The sequence below is a fragment of the Sinocyclocheilus grahami genome, unplaced genomic scaffold, assembly GCF_001515645.1.
Source record: "Sinocyclocheilus grahami isolate Dianchi unplaced genomic scaffold, SAMN03320097.WGS_v1.1 scaffold47.1, whole genome shotgun sequence".
In the NCBI taxonomy this organism is placed as follows: Eukaryota; Metazoa; Chordata; class Actinopteri; order Cypriniformes; family Cyprinidae; genus Sinocyclocheilus; species Sinocyclocheilus grahami.
The window spans coordinates 407,403-429,205 of record NW_015505226.1 but is presented as its reverse complement, the minus strand read 5'-3'; the positions used below and the strand labels follow the sequence as shown (position 1 = coordinate 429,205).

Below are 21,803 nucleotides of genomic sequence, written 5' to 3'. Positions count from 1 at the left end.
ATAAATCTCTGACACTTAGAGAACAAGAGCAGAGTGAGTTTGCGAACAGAATTGTGAGCACCTGGCAAGAAGAAATATGTGGCAAAGATTGTTCTTTGTGTTCTTGCATCCAACATTCTGTCCTATGCTAGTTTTCACCTCCTCACTCCCTATCTCAGGCACTTCATTAGACACGGCTAATAACAGTATGTGCTGATAGCCATCTCTGGGAACAAAAGCACCCCTGCAGAGGTTCTGTCAAACTTTACGGAACTTTTAACAATGGAAATGGCAAAATCAATAGCTGTTTAGGTGGGGACAAAGAGTCCCGTGTCACAGTGAGTATGGGGTAGACAGGTTTTGAGAGGATTCAGATAGGCACAAGAGTAGCTGCTCTCACAGGGATTCATATTTGAATGAGAGAACAAAAAAAAAAGGTCGGAAAAATCCTGGCAGCAATATCCCTTTGGGTGAATTGATTTGATGGGAGATGAGGTGATAAGTGGGAGACAGATGGGAGGGGCGAGTAAAAGCGGGGGGTGGGGAGGGGAGTGTATTAATTCAAATCATTAAGAGCCGCTTGCCAGGGGCGAAGCTATTGATTGCATGTAAACACAAAAGTACAATTGACTTACCAGTTGTTCACTTGTAGTATAGTGAGCCCGGTGTCTTGTGCCAGTTGCTTTTTCTGTTCTTCTGAAGGGTAGGGGTGCTGATAAAAGAGAGAGAAAACAGGAAATAACATGAGAAATATTGTAAATAAATCCATCGAACACATTTGTTAGTGAGAGAAAGATCTGAGGTACAGAAGGGAGACGTTGCTCACACATTTGTGCAGAAAAGTGGCAAAGCAGCTGTTAATTAGTGTGAAAAAGTGAGCTGTGTCTCTTTCTTAGAGTCATTAATGGAATATGAAATTGTGTAATTAATGGCAGCGAAAAAGGCAAGCCAATTATAAAGTTAAGTGAAGTGTGGGAACAGAAACAGTAATTAGAGTGCTGTGCCGTGCAACCCCACTGAAATTTATTCTAGTCATCTTGCTGCCATGAATGCATGATAGAGAATGGATATCTAAAGCCTTGTGTGGAATACAGACCACACATCTGACACATACCTCTTCTTTTTTTAATCGTTGTAAGATAAGCATCATTCTAGATGATTAGCCAGTCAGCTAAAAGTTAACAACATGGATGATGCTAAATTACTGCGAACAGTTTTCGATACAGCTGAGTTCTTGAAGTTAAGAACTTGATTTGAGCTGATCAAGCTGTTTAAATAAAGATGAGGTGAGATTTGCTTGATTTATATTAGCGCTATTGTGAAGTATTGAGCTTGCTAGCTTTGAGTCTAAACAATGTGCTGTTCATGAAAAAGACAAGACAGAGCCTGTGTTGAGGCCCCTGCTGAGCATGTAAAATGGAAGGTACATTGTGCAAAGATGTTTACACCACATTTATACCTAGAGAGAGAGAGAGAGAGAGAGAAAGAGTGAGAGAAAGAACCCTGTGTTTTGATCTCAAAGCACAGCAACAACCCCTTTCCCATTTCTGTGGTACAGTATTTTCATATTATGCTTTGTTAACACAATAAGTGGACCTGGACACCTCCAGTCTTTGTGGATGGCTTGGTGTGCTCTTTGTCTTACTGTGCTAACAGATTCAGACCTTCTAAGCCCATTACCAAATCTTGCACAACCTGCTAAGGATTAACAGAGACAGGGGCTTTAACTTGGCTTTGAGTTGCAAATCAACCAATGTGACAATAGTTCGCTGTTCAACAGAGAAGTTAGCAAAATCACTATGGCTGAATGCCTTGTTTCCCACTAGTCTACAAACCATAAGTCAACATCCTTGACACTGCAGCAAAGCAATTAAGAACCAAGCATGTCACAGCGTAAAGGTGCTTATATAAGTTGCCTTTATTTATGTGATCTAACATATAGCGTTTAAAAGGAAGACATTGGCAATTGTGATTCTGATTCATCCTTTGAGAGGTATAATAAGAACAAGGCTTCCAAATGAGCAAACAGAAATGTAAAAATGGTTGGCGCCACGGGTTGTCTGCTCTTTTTTTCGAGCAATAATAAATTGGAATGTCTTTCATGTTGCTGAATGCATGTTTATTTACTAGTACTGCCAGAGAAGCGAGCTGTTTTCCTGTCGCTCTGTCATTTTCATGTGATCCAATTGTAGGTAATTGGAACAAACTGTGGATAATTTCATGCAGAAAGTTATAATTGTAGTGTCGCCTCAAGCCATTCCTACATAGATTTTAAGAATTATTTTATTTATTTATTTTGCCTTATCATATGTTTCCAGTGTCTATCTTTGTAAACCACAATGATGAGGTTTGTGTGAAACCAGGGCCAGGACTGGAAATGTGAGAAAACAACATTCCAGCCTCTTTCACTGTCATGTGATCAGTGATAATTGCTGATAACATGCATTTGACTATCAAAAATGTAATGACAGTCAGCCATAATCATAAATTCAACGTATATCTCCAACATCAGATTTACAAATGAACTGTGGAGAAAAAATGGCACTGAGTGTGGCGTGATGGCTAGTCAGCCCTATAGTGAAGTGAACATGTCTGGACAAAAGTATCTGAGGCCTCATCACTTTTAGGTGGAAAGTTGTGTCAAAGATTATGTGACAGCACAAACACTAACTGCTGTCCAACAAAGAATGACTCCGGCTCAGGGCCGCTACAGTTCCAGGTATGAGAAAACTGTTCTGCTCACTACCTCTCCTACACTGAAAGATTTTACGGACAGCAGGTTAAATTCAGCATGGTTTCACTCAGACAGCATGATTTGGAAAGAAGAATTTCTTTTTTTGCCAGACCATTTGCATACAAGTTTCTTTTGCAATCCATTATTTTGAAACGGTCTCTTCTACAGCTATGTTTTGTCAGTCATTATGTGGTCTACACTTGTAAAGATAGATGTAACTAAGAGAGTCATGCACACTAAAATTCATATATTAAATATCTTAAGAACACTGATGAAGTATAGAATGAAGAATGCATCGGCTTCACTTTTAAGAAAAGAAGTGGGAGGAGGACTGTCAACTAAGGCAACTTGTTAGACAACTTTACCAAATTAAATGTTACAACAATGCACAATGGGGTGGAGAAAACGAGCAGTCAGGTTTCAGCTCAACTTAAATGTAACCTAATCCTATCCTAACTTCTCAGTAAATCCTAGAAACCCCATACAAAGACCTGTTCTGTGATTGACAGGTGGCTCTGACCGTGAGCATTCAGCAGTACCCAAACAGGATTCCTGTACAAACGCCAACTGGGTCAAGCTCTTCCGCCCACAGCATCGTATGTGACTCACCTTTGTTGTCATAACGACCTTGAGGTAGCCACACCTGTATTTGAGCAGAATGGGGCAGCAGTGACTGAAGCCCCAATTACAGTTATTACTTGTCATATCTGGAAAACATCCAGATATGATTTATTCACATTTAAAGGCCATGCCTTTTTTTGTGGTTTTGGTGGTGTAAATTGTCCAGAATCTATTTGCAATCATGACAGGTGATGGATAAATTATATCACTAAAATGACTGGATTGTTATTTTTGTTGTTGTTTTGGACCTTTCTATATGCTAAATACATATATTTTTAGCTATGTCTGACCTTATTTTCACATTATTTGCAAATGTTTTGTTGCAACAATATTTGCCTGTTTTTGCCTGTGGTGCACTGATGCCTGTTCTCAAACAGGTTCCCATTATTTTGAAGTTCTTTCTGCAGATTTTGGATTTCTGCAACCCCCTCCCTTATGGCATCCCTAAATGTTATTCCATTCTGTCTCTTTCAATAATCTTCTCACACATCTTTGCTTTACTTGTGAGACTGATGTACTTCATAAATGCATTCATAAACTCATGAAGTGGATATGTAAAGAAACCATTTTTTTTTTCATTGTATGGGTCTCCAAACACCAAATTATCTCTATGCGTCAAAACAGTGTGATTTAGATTCTGGTTTAACTGAGAGAAACCAACAGATTTTATAATAGTCAGAGAGTGACTGAGTATTTTAATCCTCTTGGATTTCTCAGGGTCTCGTGATGCTTTAATGAGAAAGCAATAATACTGCCTAAAGAACAGATGGGAAATTTCAACGCATCCTCCCTGTTTCCTTTCACCTATCTTAATGATAAGTCTTGTCCAAATATACTACTTCTTTCATCAGAATTTCCAGCCTCTTCTGTACTGGTGGATACCAAGCCAACAATGTCCTCCCCATGCTAAATTCTCCATCATGTATCTTATCTGTGTGTGTGTGTGTCTATGTCTAGCAGTGCATCAACAATAGTCCCTCCCGGTCTTCCTCCACGGCCCCCTCAGACAGGCAATGGCGGGGAAGAGTGTAGTGTCCGTGTCCTATCAGCAAGATAAGAGAGGTGAACAGGTATCTCCCATTCGCTTGTGCTCTCTCTGAGTCGAAGATTGCTGCTCGAAAAATAACTCAGACCCCCCCTCCCCCCTAACCGTTGGTTGACTCTGCTCTCCTTATACACAATTCAGAGCGATGGCCGAGAATGCTGTTTTGAATACAGCCAAGATATGAGGAGTCAAGTTGTGTCAGGAGACCTTTCCGTGAGAGAGGGTAGAATTCCAGTATTTACTGCACTGTACCCTGAAAGCTGAGAGGTACAACCCAGACTATGAGAGCAGAAACATGAGAGGTGTGTACTCTTGGTCTTTATGTCTTTGTCGGGAGAGTTGTGTCTATGTAGAACAGGGAGGAGGAGGTCTGGATGAGCTCCAGCTGCGCTCCTTATCAGGTCCTTAGACAGGATTCTCTGGTTCACTGTGAGGGGAGAACTATTTTGAAAGTTCCTTTCATCTCTGTGTTTTCTTCATCATTTTGCTTCCCCCACAAAAAAGCCAGAATCCCAGCATTATTTCTTTACCCGTCAACTCCCAGGGTTGGCTAGGGCCACATACTGAACACATCCTCCCCCCAGTCACTGTGGACATGTCTTTTTGTGTTCCATTTAACCAGTTAATTACAATCAGCCACAACCCCCTCTCCTCCACTCTGCTGCCTTCATTACCCACATTACCGTTATTATCGTTATGTTCTATTTAAGGGAACATTTTGCTCTATCCTGAGCGATTTGGATTAAAGAAGCTTTCCACACAAGATTAACTTAATAAAATAAGTGTGTGCTGAACATGGTGCTTATTCTTCGCACAGAAAATGAGTGGGGAGGCATGGCACAAAAATGAGGCATGCCCCTTGAGTTGCATGACACAGGAATTAATCCCAGTGGCTCCATCTGACAATGCCTCCACTAAGTGCCCATCTAAGCAATGTGATGTCTAAATACTAAATAAGTTGCAGAGGTGACTCAGGTCAACAGGTCCTTTCAAGGTAAATATGTAAGGGTTCATTTCAGCTAGGTTTTCTACTACTGCCTCTCTTCCATATTCCTTGTGGCTAATCCCCATGGAAGCCAAGCTGCCCCTGAGGAATGCCTGAGGCTTGATCCAGGGACCATTTTGGCCGAGGTGTCTACTGAGTATCATTTCAACATCCCATCTCAGAACCAGCCACTGTACGTGTGGGCTGCGTCCACCACTCTTCCGTGGCTTGGCCTTTGAGAAAACAGGATTAGGTCTGAAGTTTAGTGCTCCACCTACTCCTGCCCTGCAAGCATTAACTGCACCAGAGCCACAGCTTCAGGCCTTCAGCAGATAGGGCCACCTACAACATCCAGCCCAAACCTTAGGCTGGGGGAGGAAGGATTACCCTTGATATTTGGCAAAGAGCATTATCATCTCACCAGAAAATTATGCACTTGTTGTCTTCATCAGAAAGACATGCATGAGAGGAGCAATCACTGCTTTGTTGGAAAGCTATTTATCGTCAAAGAAAGGTGTTATTGCTCAAGAGAGTCATGACCTCAGAGATATTTCTTGGCTGAGGAAGACTTGACGCATTTCAAATTCTTTTTTGTGTATGTGGCATAAACACAAATTTTTGTCCTTCATTAAGAAAAAAACAAAACAAAATATGCTTCATATAGAAAACTGAAGAGAGAGAGGGAGTGAGAGGGAGAGAGTGAGCAAAAAAGATAAAACAGCAAAGCTTCTGTAACCCAATTTCTTCCTAAGACTGATTCACCAATGAGGCAACAACAAAAGGGGGAGACAGATCTTATATTTGGAAAACAACTAGAGGCTAGGGTTTAAGATGCCCTGGTGGAGTTGGTGACTGGCTGGCTCACAGAAAGTGGGAATGCTTCATTGGGAGCGCCACTAAGTTTGTAGCGAGCTAAGTCAACACAAAGCCAGCACATGAATTATTCACACACAGCGTTTTTAGAAATCCTTGTACTACAACAAGCTAAAGCTGGGGAAATTTCACCCTTGGAAGGTTTTTTTTGCCATCTAATCTCCTCTTTTGATAAAATAGGATATGTTTAATTTGGTTTCCAGCATCTTAATTAGTCATCCTCTGTTAAAAATTTTTTTGTTGGTTTAGGGAAAAGGGTGTAACACAAGTGCTTTTGGGTGGAGAATAGGCACTCTTGGTTTGGAGGCAACTGAGGACAGAATGTAAGTCTAAAATTAAAGGATGGGTGTGGGCTGGAATACAAATCAGATCTATCCATATCTGTTTAAACTTCCAAGCCCACAATGTGCTAAATCAACATTATCAAATTTGAGCTAAGGGCTTTGCATTCAAAAATGCAAAGTGCAACAGGCAAAAGAAAAATAACACATATCTGGACACCAGGATTTGTAAGCCACTTTATTTGAAGACAGTGGCTGGTATTTGAATAGTTTTACATAGAGTAGAGCAGAGCTATATTTTTCATGGGGTGGCCTATAGCTTCAAGCGCCACAAAACACTGCAAAGAGGTAAGCCAGGTTCAGGCACTGATCTAAAGTCAGTCGCAGTAGGGTAAGCAGTCTCTTATTCAGTCTCATTACAGATCCCAGTGGAAGGGTGGAGAGTCTGTGTTTAAGGGGGATGCGTGTTGTTCCACACCTGCTGTTCACAGTCACACGGTAATAAGGGGGCCAGCCTGCAAACACTGACTGGAGCTTGGTGGACTGCGGCTGATGAGCCCGGGCTAATTCAGGGGTGATTATGTAGTTTACTGGACCACTAAACCTCTTTAAGCTTGTAATTACAGCCTATTTGAGGGGGGAACATTCAAAAGCAATTCAGCTGCGCCGTGCCTTGCTACGCCGACCGCAGCTGGAGGTGGGCTGCCGGCATTCGGCGGGGGAGTCTAATATCTGCTGGGATGGGGATTTTAGCACAGTCAGTCAGGTAGCATCATGGACACATGCCACCTCGGCCGGCCCTGTTCCAGAGAGTGCCAGCCAGCAGCTTTGGTTGACACACAAAACCAGAGCGGCTTGTGATCGTTTAAAGCTGATAAAAACCCAAAAGATTGTTTTAGCTATTGACAAGAGGACTGCGAGTGAAATGCAAAGCAGTGCTATTAATGCATGCTTTGGTACACAAGCTACTCCACCCTCCTGCCTCCCAGTAGCCAAAACTGGGTTTGTTGAAGGCGGGGGCCGAGTGGCAGGAGCAGGAACTCATGGTGCATTAAATGTTAAGAGAATCAGGTTACCATATTGCACCTTGACCAAAGAATCCTTCCCAATGCCTTTACTCTCAAGGAAATTATCCTTTAGCTAATTCCACTGAAATGTGATACTCAAAGGAAGCAATTTCGGAACCACAAAAAAATTCTAATAACCTGTGTGATATTATTATGTTATTATCATAATTACCCTTTTGCCCTGGCTGTTTTCATTAATGTTCAATGGAGGGCCTGAGGGGAGGAGAAACCTGGTCATGGTTGGAAAAGAGTTAAAGATGGTAACGGCATTTTACAATTGCTCCCTTATGTAATTTCACTGTCTCAATAAAAGAAGGGCAGACTGAAGGAAGGAAGAACACAGAAACATATTTCTCCTCTTTCCTCTTCTTTTGCGATCTTGTTTTATCTCCTTCTCCTACCTCTTATTTCTTTCATTCTCTCTCTCTATCTCTCTTTCACTGAGCGGAAGACAGATCTTTCTGTCTCGGTGCACAGCTTATACAAATCAATGACTTAATCTGTCGTAACAAACATGTGAGCAGCGCCTTGCCTCTGTCTGCTTCCTTTCCCACCACAGCTAAAACACTTTGCTGATAACAGAAAGAAGAATAAAAAGGCCCATGGACCAAAACTCTCATCCTCTCTCTTTGTGATCTCACTTTCTATTAATGTGTGAATCTAATCTGATGAAATGTGGCTACATCTGGTTCAAGACACATTGCAGATTCCTCACACAGAAGGGAGTGATCCCTTGGCTGCACGCAGCAATCTCCATGGGGACGACATGGATCAGCAGGTGCTCTCAATGCAACTCCCATGCAGCCATGCATCCCTTATTGCGACAGGAAACACCATGCACTCAGCACGGCAGGAAAAGGTCAAGATCCACTATCAGAGCTAAATGGAGAGAATCCTATTCAATAGTTGAATATATGCCAGGTCCTGGATAAAGTTAAGGCAAATAAGACAAATCTAAGAGGTTTTAAGTGTCTGAGACCATTTCCCCTTTGTTCATCGCCTTGGGAAATCAATGACAACAAAGACAACGGCACTTTAAAAGGGTCTTGGATTCAGTGCACAGGACATGCTAGCTCCATTAAACAATTTATGCACTTACGCATGATGGTATAAAATAATTGAATTTATCTCCTCTCCAAGCCAGCACACTTAATGATACACTATAGACTATAAAATGCTTGCTCCTTTTTTCTGGGTTTGGACCACTTTGCTTGAAAAATGGAATAGGGAAATGCAGAATAAAGCAGTATCACTCTAGGTGTACCTGATGCTGATGCAGAAATGTGTAAATGTGTGTTTTAATTTGTGTGTACTTTTTCAGGCACATTGCCAGACAATTATTCTGTTGATACTCTGTGACTCCTTCACGAAGGGAAAAAAGCCCCATCAAGAGGCCTGAGAGTAGTGCCTTTTCCTCCTGAAGAACTGTTTGTCCCCAGATGAAAAGCACAATGAGCTCTGAGCAGCACGCATGGCTGAGATTACAAGTAGGAGGAACCGAATTGATAAATTAGTTCAGCAAACGTGCAAACTGATTACCGCGTCTCTGCTGCCGTATAATCCATCAGGCATACACTGGCGAGCACATGCACACAAACATAGTGAGCCAAGAGTATCTGGGACAGACTGCTGGAGCTCTTCTCTGTGGGGGAATGCTCTGCAGTGACTATAAGTAAAAGGTATTGAGCTGCTGACTGCAGGCGGAAAGATCCCTGAGCACTGACGATTACAGCATAGCTAGGGTAATTCAGCCAAGCCTGGTCTGAATCAACACACATAGCACCATCTAAAAACACCAATGGATTTTTACCAGACCATAGCTAAACCCTGGGCAACTGGTCACCTCTGATTAAGATGCATTACAGATCAGAGCATGTTGGACTGACACCCAAAGATTCAAATTGGCAATGCTATGGAATGTAGACGTGTATAGACATCCGAATATTGTTGTTTCCACTGTCCTTATGTCACCTCAGGTTGTATCCTCTGCCCTTCCCTGGTTTGACAGTGGATCAAGCACCTACCATAATCCCTGATTAGCATCCTCCCTAAATGCCCCATAAGTCCATCCCAATGACAAATGAACTAACACTACTATGGTCACCAACAATGGGTGCTTAGTGGATATCTAAATGGAATGTACCAGACTTCAGGAAATGTATACTGTATTTCCTCAGTTGGCTTCTGAATGTCTTTGACAGACAGACTGCTCAGGAGGTGGTGAATATAGGAGAACCTTGCACCACATCTGAGTTCATGCTGACAGAGCGTTTTAATGGGATTTACACAGAAACTAGAACTAAGAGATAGACAGCACGTTTTCTCACGTTAAGACAATGGCTGGTATGCAGAGAGAATACCATGCAGGCCTGGCATGATCTCACACTAAACAGATGCTAGCTGCTAACTCTTCACAAGTAGCTGATAATGAAATACAATACTGTTATAATATTGCAGGCCAGCGTATAACTTTCTCTAACTGACAACATAACGAAACTGCTTAAGAGTGCATGTTAACAAGCTGGATGGATGGAATTCAGAATTCAGCTTGTGGAAAATAGAGTATGTGAACATTATCTTCTTCATTGACGTGGCTGCAACAGTGGCTGGCCCTGTGGGTATTATAAAATTGTCAGGTTCTTGAGAGCAGTGAGGAAGACTGATGGGAGAGTAAAACTGAGAGAAAGCTCTCATCTGGACCAGTTATGCTCTTAACAGTTCAGAGGTTACATGAAGTAAAACTTAACAGCCTTTCAGGGACATTACAGAGGAAAGGAGCCAACTCACTGCGTAGGGACACAGAAAGAGCGAGTGGTGTCAATTAAACATTGCTCTTTCTTTGTTCCAAAGCCTCAGTCCAAAGGTGCAGCTGATGTTGGAACGCCGTGGTGGGCTTGGAAAAAGGTCTACTGGCGTGATGCTCATCAATCAAGGCACAGATGGCTTGTGAAAGGCCGTGTCAGCAGTGACAGAGCAGCGTCCATCCACCTCTCCTTGCACCATATGGATTTTACCAATTCGATCCATTCTGTCCATGACACACCAATGCCTTTTACGCTGTCACCCTCGAAGCCTTGCCAATGATGGATATACAGTCTTTTTCCACCCTCTCTCTCTTTCCCTCTCTGGAGGTGAGGGGTGGGGGTGCAGGGGGTTGTCTATCCACAAAGACCAGCCCCAAAGAGTTGCCTGCCCCATATCCCAGGGGCCTGTCAGTGGGGTAATTGATGATGTTTTCATTACAAGTTGTGAGAGCAGGGGGGCGCATCCTGCCTCAATGGGCAGCCACATCCCTAAGATTGTCTCAGCTGCCTCTTCTTTGACACCAGCTTTTATAAAAAGCATCAAGTCATTGCTTCCAAATGTCTCATACACACAAATAAACATGTATCCTCTCTCTCAAACAAAAACACCACGGAGACCAAAACCGCTACAACAGCTGATGTAGAGTCCCAGTTGGCTGTAAGAAACAGAGTAAAATGGCAAAGACACAGTTCAGAAGAACATAAAGTACAGAGGGAGGCTAGAAAGAAGCCTTTTTTTTTCAAAGATCCACAATGCTTGATCCTCACTGTCTGAAGAATTCCTTGAAGCTATTTCAATTTTGTGGCGCCTCCAGTACTCACTGCTACTTAGATGAAATTAAGAAATAACCAGCGACCTTAGGCTGCTAAATTCAATTTTCAAATATTAATCTGCACAGACTTTCTGCTTGTTTAAAAAAAACGAATGAATGAATAAACAAATGTAAAAACAATATACACTCCGAGCACCAATTTCTTAGGAGTGACTGGCTTCAGTCATTTGATTTTTGTGTTGAGGTTTGGACTTGTGTGGTAAAGATGAGAGAAAACTTGAGAGTAAGGCTCTATACCAAAGCAAATGCGAAGTGCCATGCTGGGGTTGCCATGGGTGCCTGGTTGACCTCTGACCTCTAATGGCTGGGGTGGCTTTTTTGACAAGGCCATTCAGAGTGGGCTTTTGGCTAACTGTTACCATGCCTAAAGTTTGTTTACAAGTATGTCAAAAGAAGAGTCAGCCGGGAGCCTCACTTGCAATAATGGCATCCATGTTTTAACGCGATACAAAATGGATGCTGTGATGTTATGAAGAAAGGCAAATTGGAGGGTGTTTATGTTTCTAGAGGATAGTACAAATGCTTGTTACCTTTACAAAACTTACTGCCGTATTGTCAAGTTTTTGAAAACTACCATGATGGTATTTCTATGGTATTCTTTGGGTGACATGTAAATACGATGGCATATATAATTTTTTTTTCTAAAATTTGTATGTTTGACAATCCATTTTAATGTGTTTACGATGTGTAAATTAAATTATTTTTTGTTGAGGTGATAACATGATAACAGGTTAGCATGACAAACAAAGGTGGTCAAGGCAGCATATCGTCTGGTCCGAACCCTTGTGATAAGGTCTGTCAGGGCACCCAGTTGCTATGGTGATATGAGTGGCAGGGTCTTACTGTTTGAACGATGTCAACACACAGCACTCCATTTCACAGACAACTTTTAGGATAGTATCTAATGCTGAGTGCTATGAATTTCATTCAGTTTTTAAAAAAAATGTGGCTCTATCTTTTGGTCATAATAATAGAAACACTCCTATTTTGCTATGCACCGCAATTACATTATATATATTCTGCTGCCCTGCAGAGTTTGATTAATGTGGGAGACATTTAACAGTAAATCAACTTGACTTAAAAAGTAAATTAAAATGGACATGTAGGAAATTTCACTGCTTTGTGCCAAATGTATGCCTCCCCACCAGTGTTGTTTTAAAGTAAAACCGAGAAGTCCAGTCTCTTGAAAACTCTGTACTTTCCAAGCACTACTTATTGAGGAGGTCATATGCTGAACAGCTGTAATTTTGCCCAGGAAATCATCAGCAGGCCAACCCAAACCCGACTCTCTCCCCCGACTCCAGCCTCCAACTATGGGGCAACAAATTCAGCCCAACTCCCCGAAGAGGACACAGCCCGTTCCCCCTCCTGCTGGTCCAACCAGCTCAGGGCCCTCTGCACGATTCAGTCCATCGATTGCAGAAATTAGTTATAGCGTTTTTCACACCTGGTTCTGTTCAAGATGCAGCACAGTTGAGGTTTGGCAAAATGTGCTCCCAGCGAGTAAGAAAAAAACAAGAATGTTGCCTCCACCAGAATTGTCACATGTGTGTGAAGAAGGTGCTAAATTGGAGCCTAATTGCATTAAAACCGATTATGCCTTCCAGTTTCATTTTGAACACAAGCATCACGTAAAATGGGGGGGGGGATGGGTGATTGCATCTTGTGCTGTGGTTTGCTTTTTACGAGATGTGATGGAGGCTCCCTCACTTTTTCTGGTTCTGTGTACAAACAGAATGAAGCCCAGAGCTCGGCGTGCCAGCCTAATATTTGGCTGTTCCAGGATCACTGCGGCTGCATAGCAACAATCTGAAGCCTTTCATCTAATTACTCTATCACATAATTTTGCAAATTGCCATTTCACTGGGGAGCTGAGTGCAAAAACATAAGCACAGCGGGATTTGGGGCAATGGCTTCCATTTATTACTAATTTCTCGTTAAATTAAACAAGAAAATACTGTTTGTGAGATAGAGAGTGAAAATCAGGAGGGAACAAGGAATGGGAAGGAGGGGGACAAAGAGTCCAATTTCATGGCCACAGGAACAGGAAAGCTGTTCAGTGCACCCAACATTCCTCTCCAGGATGCCTGGCACAATCACACTATCTTTCTCAGATTAAAAAAAACAACAACTTTAAAGCAGGAACAATAAAAAGTTTAGGGTTTTTGTTGTTGTTGTTGTTGTTGTTTTTTTTTACTTCACCACAAAGTTTATTGGAATGTGTTCACGCCAGTTTTACAGCATGCTAAAACACTTTTGAGTGGCAAGTAATTAGCTAGCATCTCTCGCCATACTATTCTCAGACCTGTAAATGCCCGCTTCCACTTGCCCTCAAGCCGGCTAATAACCGGGGATTGAAAACAACTGATTAAAGAGCAGCTTCAGGGTGTTGCTTCCCCATAAGCCTTCACCGTCTCCTCTGTATCTCTCTCCATTCCGCTTATTGTTTCCTATCCTCCTCTCTTCCACCAAATGGGAATAATCTTGTACTGCCACCCACTTCACACACTTCTGTCTCGGCACAATGGCTTCACTGGTTAATTCATGTGACGTGCAAAGAGTGCATTCTTGCTGCAGTTGGGCCCTGAACTGCGAGACATATGTAATCTATATTTATCTGAGACAGAAGGCTATCATCTGTGTGTGTTGTTTGTGCCGCTTGCTAATTCCCGCTGTCTTTATCTCCAAGGGCCAGACCTGAGGACTGTTCCTTTACACATCGATTCTGAGGAAAAGGGACATCGCAGGTTCAGCAACTAACTTTTCCAGCAATCCTGTGCTCTCACACTTTTTCCTACGTCTTTGTGGCCCCTCTTGAGACTTTCCGATGTCCTTTTAGTAAAAGCCAGTTGGAGACGGAAGGCGAGAAGACTGCATTGTCCGTAGGTTCAGTCATCCGTGCCTCATGTGCTGTGTGTTGTTTTGTTCTCTACACAAATGCTGAGCTGTCAGAGTGAAGCATTTGAAGCAGAGTGAAATGAGTCTAATTTCCCGAGTTTGCTGTAAGGAGCGCTGTGCAAACCTATTAACGGCAGAGACCAAAAGTGTTTCCATTTATGTTTCGATCTGACTCTCTGTCTCAGTGTTAAAGTTAAATTCCTTTCTCTCACTTTCTGTCTGTCTCTCAATCTATCTCTCTTTTTCTCTCATGCTTTCTTCTCAGACACTTTAGTAGGAATTCTGATGCCATATTATTGGTTTCTCTATATATATATTTTTTTTTTATAGTACGTCTTTCCTTAACAAGCCATGTGATTTAAGATATACAGAGCATGAAAGACAAGTTATGTTCCTAAGTTTAATACTTAAGGTTAGGGTTTAAGCAATAGTAAGAGTAGTATTCTAAGCCTTACCTAAACCCTAACCATATGTTATATATGGTATTTTTGCATTTTTATACTAATAATAATAATAACATTTATTATTTATAAATTATATTTTACTTTCAAACTGTCCTAAAAGGGAGGTTTTGTCAGATTTAGCAATCTTCCTTGTGACAACTTTGTCCCTACATTATAGTTAAACACACTTGAGACAGAACAAGCCCTCAATGACACAATACTGTCCACCATATTGGTCAGCCAAGACAAACAAGAAATTAAACTTCCATCAGTCTGTGCTATTGTGGTTTGTGTGTACGTGTGTGTGTGTGCGCCTGTGTGAACTGGCAAATGGCTTTCTTTTCACACACCTTTCTCCTGGGGCCGCTAAAGGTGGTAGTTGGTGGGGGTTTGAGAGTATGTATGTGTGTGTTGGGGGTGTGTTTGGAGCAGGTGAAGTTCTGGGGTGCTCAGGCGTATTTCTGTGGCACAGATGTAGGAATGGAGGGGCCAAGGGGGAGCGAGCATGTGGGGGATTTTTGCACTGATCAAATGCACTCCCTTTTGACTGCAGAAACACATTTCCTTTCAACACCTAAAAATACATGTTGCTGGGCCATAACAGCTACTTCAGTCATAAAGTGTAACACAAACGAATAAGGCTTAAGTAATATGTTTATTTAAAATAACCCTATGTGAACATTTCACTGTCTTTAATTAAGAGTCATTATTATTATGAGTTGTGCAGAGCCTGCATCTCAGTGTATGTGAGAGAGAGAGGCTGGCAGGGGTGTGTTATGCCTGTGAGAAGCATAGATATATGGAGATAAGTGGTGTCTTGACAGCCCTCCGATTACTTTGTGGTAAATGAAATAGAGGAAGTGAAATCCATCAAAGCAAGAGGAAGAGCCAACCACATCAATGGCCCATGCTGCTCTATCACTTCTCTATGGCAGGTGTAGACAGACACAGTAAGAGAACTAACCACCAGTCCCAAAAACACATTCAACTAACCAGCTAAATCAGTTCTGATAGATGTACAATGGCCCCCAAAAGTATTTAGATGCTTATACCACTTGGTTTTAAATGTTTCTACAACTACATTTAGTCTACAACATCATATATATATATATATATATATATATATACACACACAATTTTCCCCCCCGACCTAACAAACTTTGGCTTGTAAACTGTGCTTGTGCTATCGTTTTTAATAAATGCCACTTGGTTTGATATGTTCTTATATAATTAAATTATATCCCTACATCTTTAAATGTCACGTTAGTGCCCAAATATTTTAGGGGGTATCTCCAGATACTCATTTTACAGAGATTTCCTAAAATTCTCCACAAATAATAGTAGAAAGAATGGAAAACGACAGCTTACATCTGTATCAACTATCTTCAGCTTAAGGCTGTTTTTTTTCCTTGGCTTAAAACTTAAGAGAGTGTGTGGTTAAGGCTAGGAAAGATAAAGTAAATTGTGTGTGTGTGTGTGTGTGTGTGAGAGAGAGAGAGAGAGCAAGCATGTGTGTAGCATTAGCACTACATTTGACCATTTCAGTGGCTTTGAAGTACAGCATGCAGTATTGGCTGTAGAAGGCCCAAAGAGAAGCAGAAAGAGGAAAGATCACTCTACTGGACTCACCGTCAAGTGCTGGAAGAGCCATGCCCTCATGATGTTGGTCGCCACTTTAGGGAAGATACCACGTTTTTTATTCCTCTTCTTCTCCTTGTCGGGGTCGTCATCATCTCCCGTGCTAGGTGATGCCACACTGTTGTCTAGCCCATCACCTGTCACAAACACACAGGGAGTCAGTGGACAGTCAGTTCCTGGTCAGTAGCAAAAACACTCAAACAGGCCTTGCATTATTTTTTAAGTTTTCCAAAAACTTGATAACAGGGTAAGTAGATAACAGGCAACAATAGTGCTTCAGTATAGCTTTAAAAGCATCACGTCTGAATGCATTCATTTTTAATAATTTTATAAATAACCCCCCTTTCTCATCCCCCACACAAACGCTCAGAGAGAGAGAGAGAGAGAGAGAGAGAGTACAATGGACTTGTAAGGTCGCATTTCCCCCCTGCCTTCTAACACAGTGAGTCACCAAAGAATTGAGAATGACAGAGAGATTTAGTCTTCATTATTCCAGGGAAATATTGATTGAAGCTCGCCCCGGTGTCTTTTTACCTCAGGTGGGGGAGTTACACGCTATGAAAAAGAGGAAGGAGGGGGGTGAATATGGCTGCCGCACAAAACGGCAGCTTTTCAAAGAGCTGCATTTTAATATCAATGCTGCATGGCTGCTTGCAGCAACCTGTGGGTGCTCGATAAGGCTTTATAATGGGCAGTTCAACATACCAGAGCAGAGGAGATGGCTTACCTCACCTTTTCAGCTTCATGTTGCCGTTTTGCTTGCGTATGCTGATTTTATTCCTATCCCCAATTATTGTACGCATTCTCCCTCAATGAGAGCCCAAATACGCCACTGAGAAGGCTTCTGATAATTGTTATTATGAACCCATGATTCAGGTAATAAACCATAAAAGAAACACAAGTGAGGCAAACAACTGCACACTGCAAGGCTTTCAATAGCGGTGGCACAGTAATGGAGAGAGTAACTTATTGATTACGTATAAAGCACTTCCAAAAGCCCAATTCGTACAGAGAGATTATGGTGGGTTAACTTTTTCTCTCGCTGTAGCTTTCAGTCAGCGACATAAGGCACCTGTATCATTGATAATTAATGGAAATGTCTGCAGTAATCCGGTTGGAGATAAAAAAAATTTCCCCAGCTCCATGCATCAATAGAATAATCAAGGGTCTAAAAGAGTCTTTGCTCCCCATTACCTCAGGCAAAAGAATTCCTGAAAGCATGCCTTGCGGGCACCTGAATTATATACGCCATTAGGAGAGAGAAGGCTTTCTACATTCCATATAAAACTCTCCGCCAGCCCTCTCCACCTAGGAGAGAAGCCCCAGAAAAGACGCAGACTTTTTAAGTGAAGACTTATGTAGATACAATGGCTTTGCCTTTTACACAAGGGCACTTTCCCTCAGTCAGTCACTTACTGAGAAACTGACCAGAGCCGAACTGCCCTCCCCTCAACACACACAGACACAAGAAAAAAATTACTATGAGACGTCAAAGGCGCGTTTCGATTACATAATTTACTGATGCTTAGTGAGCAGTTTGTCTTCCGACTGTTTTTAGGCAAATAGAACTTCCCAGCTCCCATCTGTGAAGGCAGTGGCACCGCTGGTTTGTAATCTAAGACACCATTTTCATTAGAATCAAATGCTCCAAATCCGGTGTTAAGACTAGTTTGTGTTCAGTAAAGCCTAAAATAATAAACTCAGAGCTTGTCCCATGTGAGTTAGCAAAACAGAAGCAAACACTGGATATCAGGTCAGATGGAGGAAGAAGGAAGGGGGTACGACAAAAGAGTAAAAGAGGGCAGGGTGAGTGATGTCTGAGGTAACTCCGTTGCGTGTGTGCTCTCTTGAGCTTTTGTCTTCCGCCTCTTCTAGCCATTTTGAACTATTTAACCTCCCTTCCCCAATATTTTTCCTTAAAAACTAACCTCTGAAGGCCTAGACCTTCAAGGCAAAAGAGGGGGAGCTGTCAATTTTATTGGGATTTCCATTTTTGACGCAATTTGATACTGGTTCAACTTGAGCCTGGGACTCATTTCACCTCTCTTTTAGCATTGTGATGTCATTGTAAGCACATGGCAGTGTCTATACAGTTGAGGGTTTTTTTTAGACAATACACAATATTACATGTTAATTTATATGCTATTAAAAAGATGACGTGACTTTAAGTGACATTTTCCTAACTTCCGCCATTTTGCTCATTTCAACACCTCTCACCAAAACCCTGCCCTCCACAATCATGTCAGCAAAGCCAAACATGCAAAATGATTTACAAGAAGAGAGCATTTCTGGTTGGCTAAAAAGCTGTCTCTCCCCTCACTCGTTTGTTTCTGCCGTTTACAGAGCCTAGGGCTGTCATAGAGATGTGAGTTTTCTCAGGACACCTATTTTAGTGTGTCAGGAAGCAGGATCTGCCTATTGCTGTCAATTTTATTGGTATTTCCATCTTTGACGCAATTTGATACCGTTTCACCTTGTTCCGGTTTGTCTAGGCCTAATTTTTTCATCTATTTTAGCACTGGAGTGTAGGCACAGGCTTATGGCAGTGTCTATATGGCACTGTTGTGTCAAAATGTCAGCCCGTTGCCGAGCTTCTGCACTCTTCCCGCACCAAATAAAGACGAATGATATGCGGCGAGACTGAAAAGGTGGAAATAATCATAAAAATGATGCTAGTCCATAAACAAGCTCACAGCCTCATTAGTCCAGCAGTAGGCTCCACTGGCAGATTTATGCGCCTTTTCGCTGATGCCATGAGGAAATGCCACGGGCGAACTTTGGCCAACTGCTAATGGGTTATGACAGCGTCTTAGCAACTACTGCAGGGAGGGGGGTGCTTGGTCCGGTTCGCCACTGACAGAGAGGAAAATGTCATCTCATCTGGCCATGTGTGGTGGAGTCTATGCAGCAATTAGAGAGCAGGCCAGTGACTGGAGCAGGCCAGAGGCTGAGGAGGATGCCCCGCGGCTAACCAGGGAGAGAATTTTTTATGACCCCCTCATACACGCGCACACACATCCACGCGTGAGATCAGCCTGTGACGCTCTAGCTGCCTGGCTGCTGCTAGAATCAGGTTAGCGTCCCAACATGCCTTTGTCAGCCAGCTCTTCTGATTGGCTCATCCGCTCCATCTTGATACCTGTCTCCTGCTCTCTCGATCTCTCCGAACCATGTCACTCTCCACCACTCTCTCTTACATACTCAAGGCGCTTTCTGACATTATCAGAAAGATGTGGGCTAATCTGTTATGATCTGATTACTCAAAAAGGACACTATCTGTTCCTCTCGCCTTGTGCATCCAAAACTCCAAAGTGTCAGCCATTTTTCTGCTGCTTTACAAATTTTCAGAGTGGCACTTCCAATCCATCGAGCACATTTCTATGTCACTATGTCAAACGTTCATTTAAAAGCTACAAGAAAGATGACTTGACATTACATTTTTGAGATGGAGATCTACTGTATCAACTTTGCTGAACAGACCGGCTTAGGCTGGTTGGTTAGGTCTAGATGGTGGCTAGTATAGATAGTAGAATGTGCTGGTAAAGGTGAAGTACGTAATATATCTGCCACCGAGTGGGGCTACCTGTTTGTCCAAGCAATGGAAAACAGGGGAAAGTTATTTTCTGCAATGTTTCAATTAAATAATAATAATTATTATTATTATTAACAATTTATATAACAACAGTAAAATTACAATGCTAATATTTATGGTTGTCTTTTTCTTCGCTTTCAAACGTTAAACCAAAGAGGTTTTATTTTTTTGCGGAAAACTGCAAAGAAACTTATTTTTTTGAAATGCTTCTGATTTATAATCCATTCTTGTTAAAAACTAGATGATTGGCATGTTGCATTTTCAAATGCATGTCATATGCGACTAAAAACACACAGCACTTGCAGTTAAGCAGTGAAGTTTGTGTGGAGCAGCATTTACTGTGAACTGTAAAAAGATCACAATGCTGCGCTTCACTCTGAAACACACAGCGCATCAGATTATATTTTGATATATTTACAACTCAGTCTTTGCGATTTAATAATTGTGCTAAACCATATCACATTCTCAGGCATTGTTAAAAAAAATTAAAAATAAAAAAGTTACCGGAAAGCGAGTAGTACTGTTCTCATATACTCTCCAATGCTGATTTTTACTTGCATTTGGCACTTGGCGAGTGTTAATTTTCAGCCCTGGTTATAAGTCAGGCTGTCATAGTTTATGCAGTACAGCTTCTTGCCCAATTTTAAGAAGTGTTTTGACTAAATTTTATTGGCCATGGTCTGATGGATGGGGCCAAGCTGTGGAAACAGATTGGCTTTTGCTTTACACCACATTTGGTCCATGGATGATTTCTAGAGCACCTCTGGCCTCTCTCTGCGGAGGGAGTCAGGTGACCTGTACTGCTCTCTCACTCTCCCTTAGCATTCAAACACACTCTCATATGACTGTACTATGGCTTTCCTGGTCCTGCAAAATCTCAGCCTTAAGGGCCCGCCATCCGCCTTCTTTTCACTATGCACACATTCACACACGTTCACACACTCCTCATTCTAACTCTCACACACAGGGTTGCATATAAAGAGAGTGGGCGAATGGGAAGAGGGGAGGGTCGGGGAAGAAAAGATAAAGCTGGGTTCATTGTATTCAGGCCATTCACATGGTTAGAATGGACCAGGCAGCGGGGGTTCCTTTGCATGGGTCACAAGCGCCTCCCAACTCAAAAAATATTCTGACCATGCAGGAATTCCTGCGGTATGATTCCCAACAAGAGACACTTAGATTAGCAGGGAGCTTGCCATGCACGCTTGCCCCACTATACATTTTCTGTTCCTAAAATACATACAAACATTAGTAGCAGTCTGCTGACTGCAATCACTCCCTCCTCTAGCAAAATGGCCTGAGCTCTTCTAGTTTCTGACTTGGTAGGATAAATATAAAGGAAAGTAGAGGGTTTAATGAGATGCAACATGGTGGCAATGTGGCAGATCTTTAGTTATGTTGACTCTGTTTTCCTCTTGAGCACATGTGTCTTGCGATATTTACATGCACAGCTGTGCATATTTGTGTATTTATGCTGAACTTGCTAAGATAAATACTTTTTTGATTTATAATTATGTAGAAAAAAATAGCTCTGTAAATACTAATCTGCAGAGAGTCATAATTACAATCCGTAATTACCCGGGATTCATTTTAAATAATGACATTTGTAAATAACTGCAGGCATCCTAAATAATGACAGTGCTTTTTCCTTCGTTTCTTACGCATATGATGACACGGGGGGGGGGGGGGGGGGTGTAATTACAAGTATTTCTCCCATACCTCATGTGTCTCTGTCATTGCCTCGCAGCGGGGCTAACAGAGAGGGTAATAAGTGCATAATGTTGCTCATATTTTGTGTTATAATGCCTCTAATTAAACAGAGTCAGCCGTGTGCTGAGAGCTCCTCATGCATATTCCCAGGTCTCAGGGATCAGGCCGCTGACATACCCACAGGTGATGGCAAAAATGTCACTGCAAATGTTACGGCTCTCTTTCGTCCGTGTCTGTGTAGGGGTCACTTCCACTGAAGCCCCCGACACATTGGAAAGCGTACTGAGGCCCAGGGGCACA

General features: G+C 42.1%; 1 protein-coding gene across 5 annotated transcripts in view; it reads right to left on the bottom strand.

The window, feature by feature from the left end:
- The window catches only part of LOC107582672 (homeobox protein Meis1-like), a 67,259-nt gene that overhangs the window by 16,799 nt on the left and 28,657 nt on the right, over positions 1-21,803 (bottom strand). For all 5 annotated transcript variants that reach the window (XM_016268587.1, XM_016268586.1, XM_016268588.1 and 2 more), the window contains 2 exons: positions 16,193-16,338; positions 615-691 (listed from right to left, as the gene is read on the bottom strand). In XM_016268587.1, coding sequence (XP_016124073.1) covers positions 615-691; positions 16,193-16,338 — 223 coding nt within the window. The remainder of the gene's footprint in view (positions 1-614; positions 692-16,192; positions 16,339-21,803) is intronic.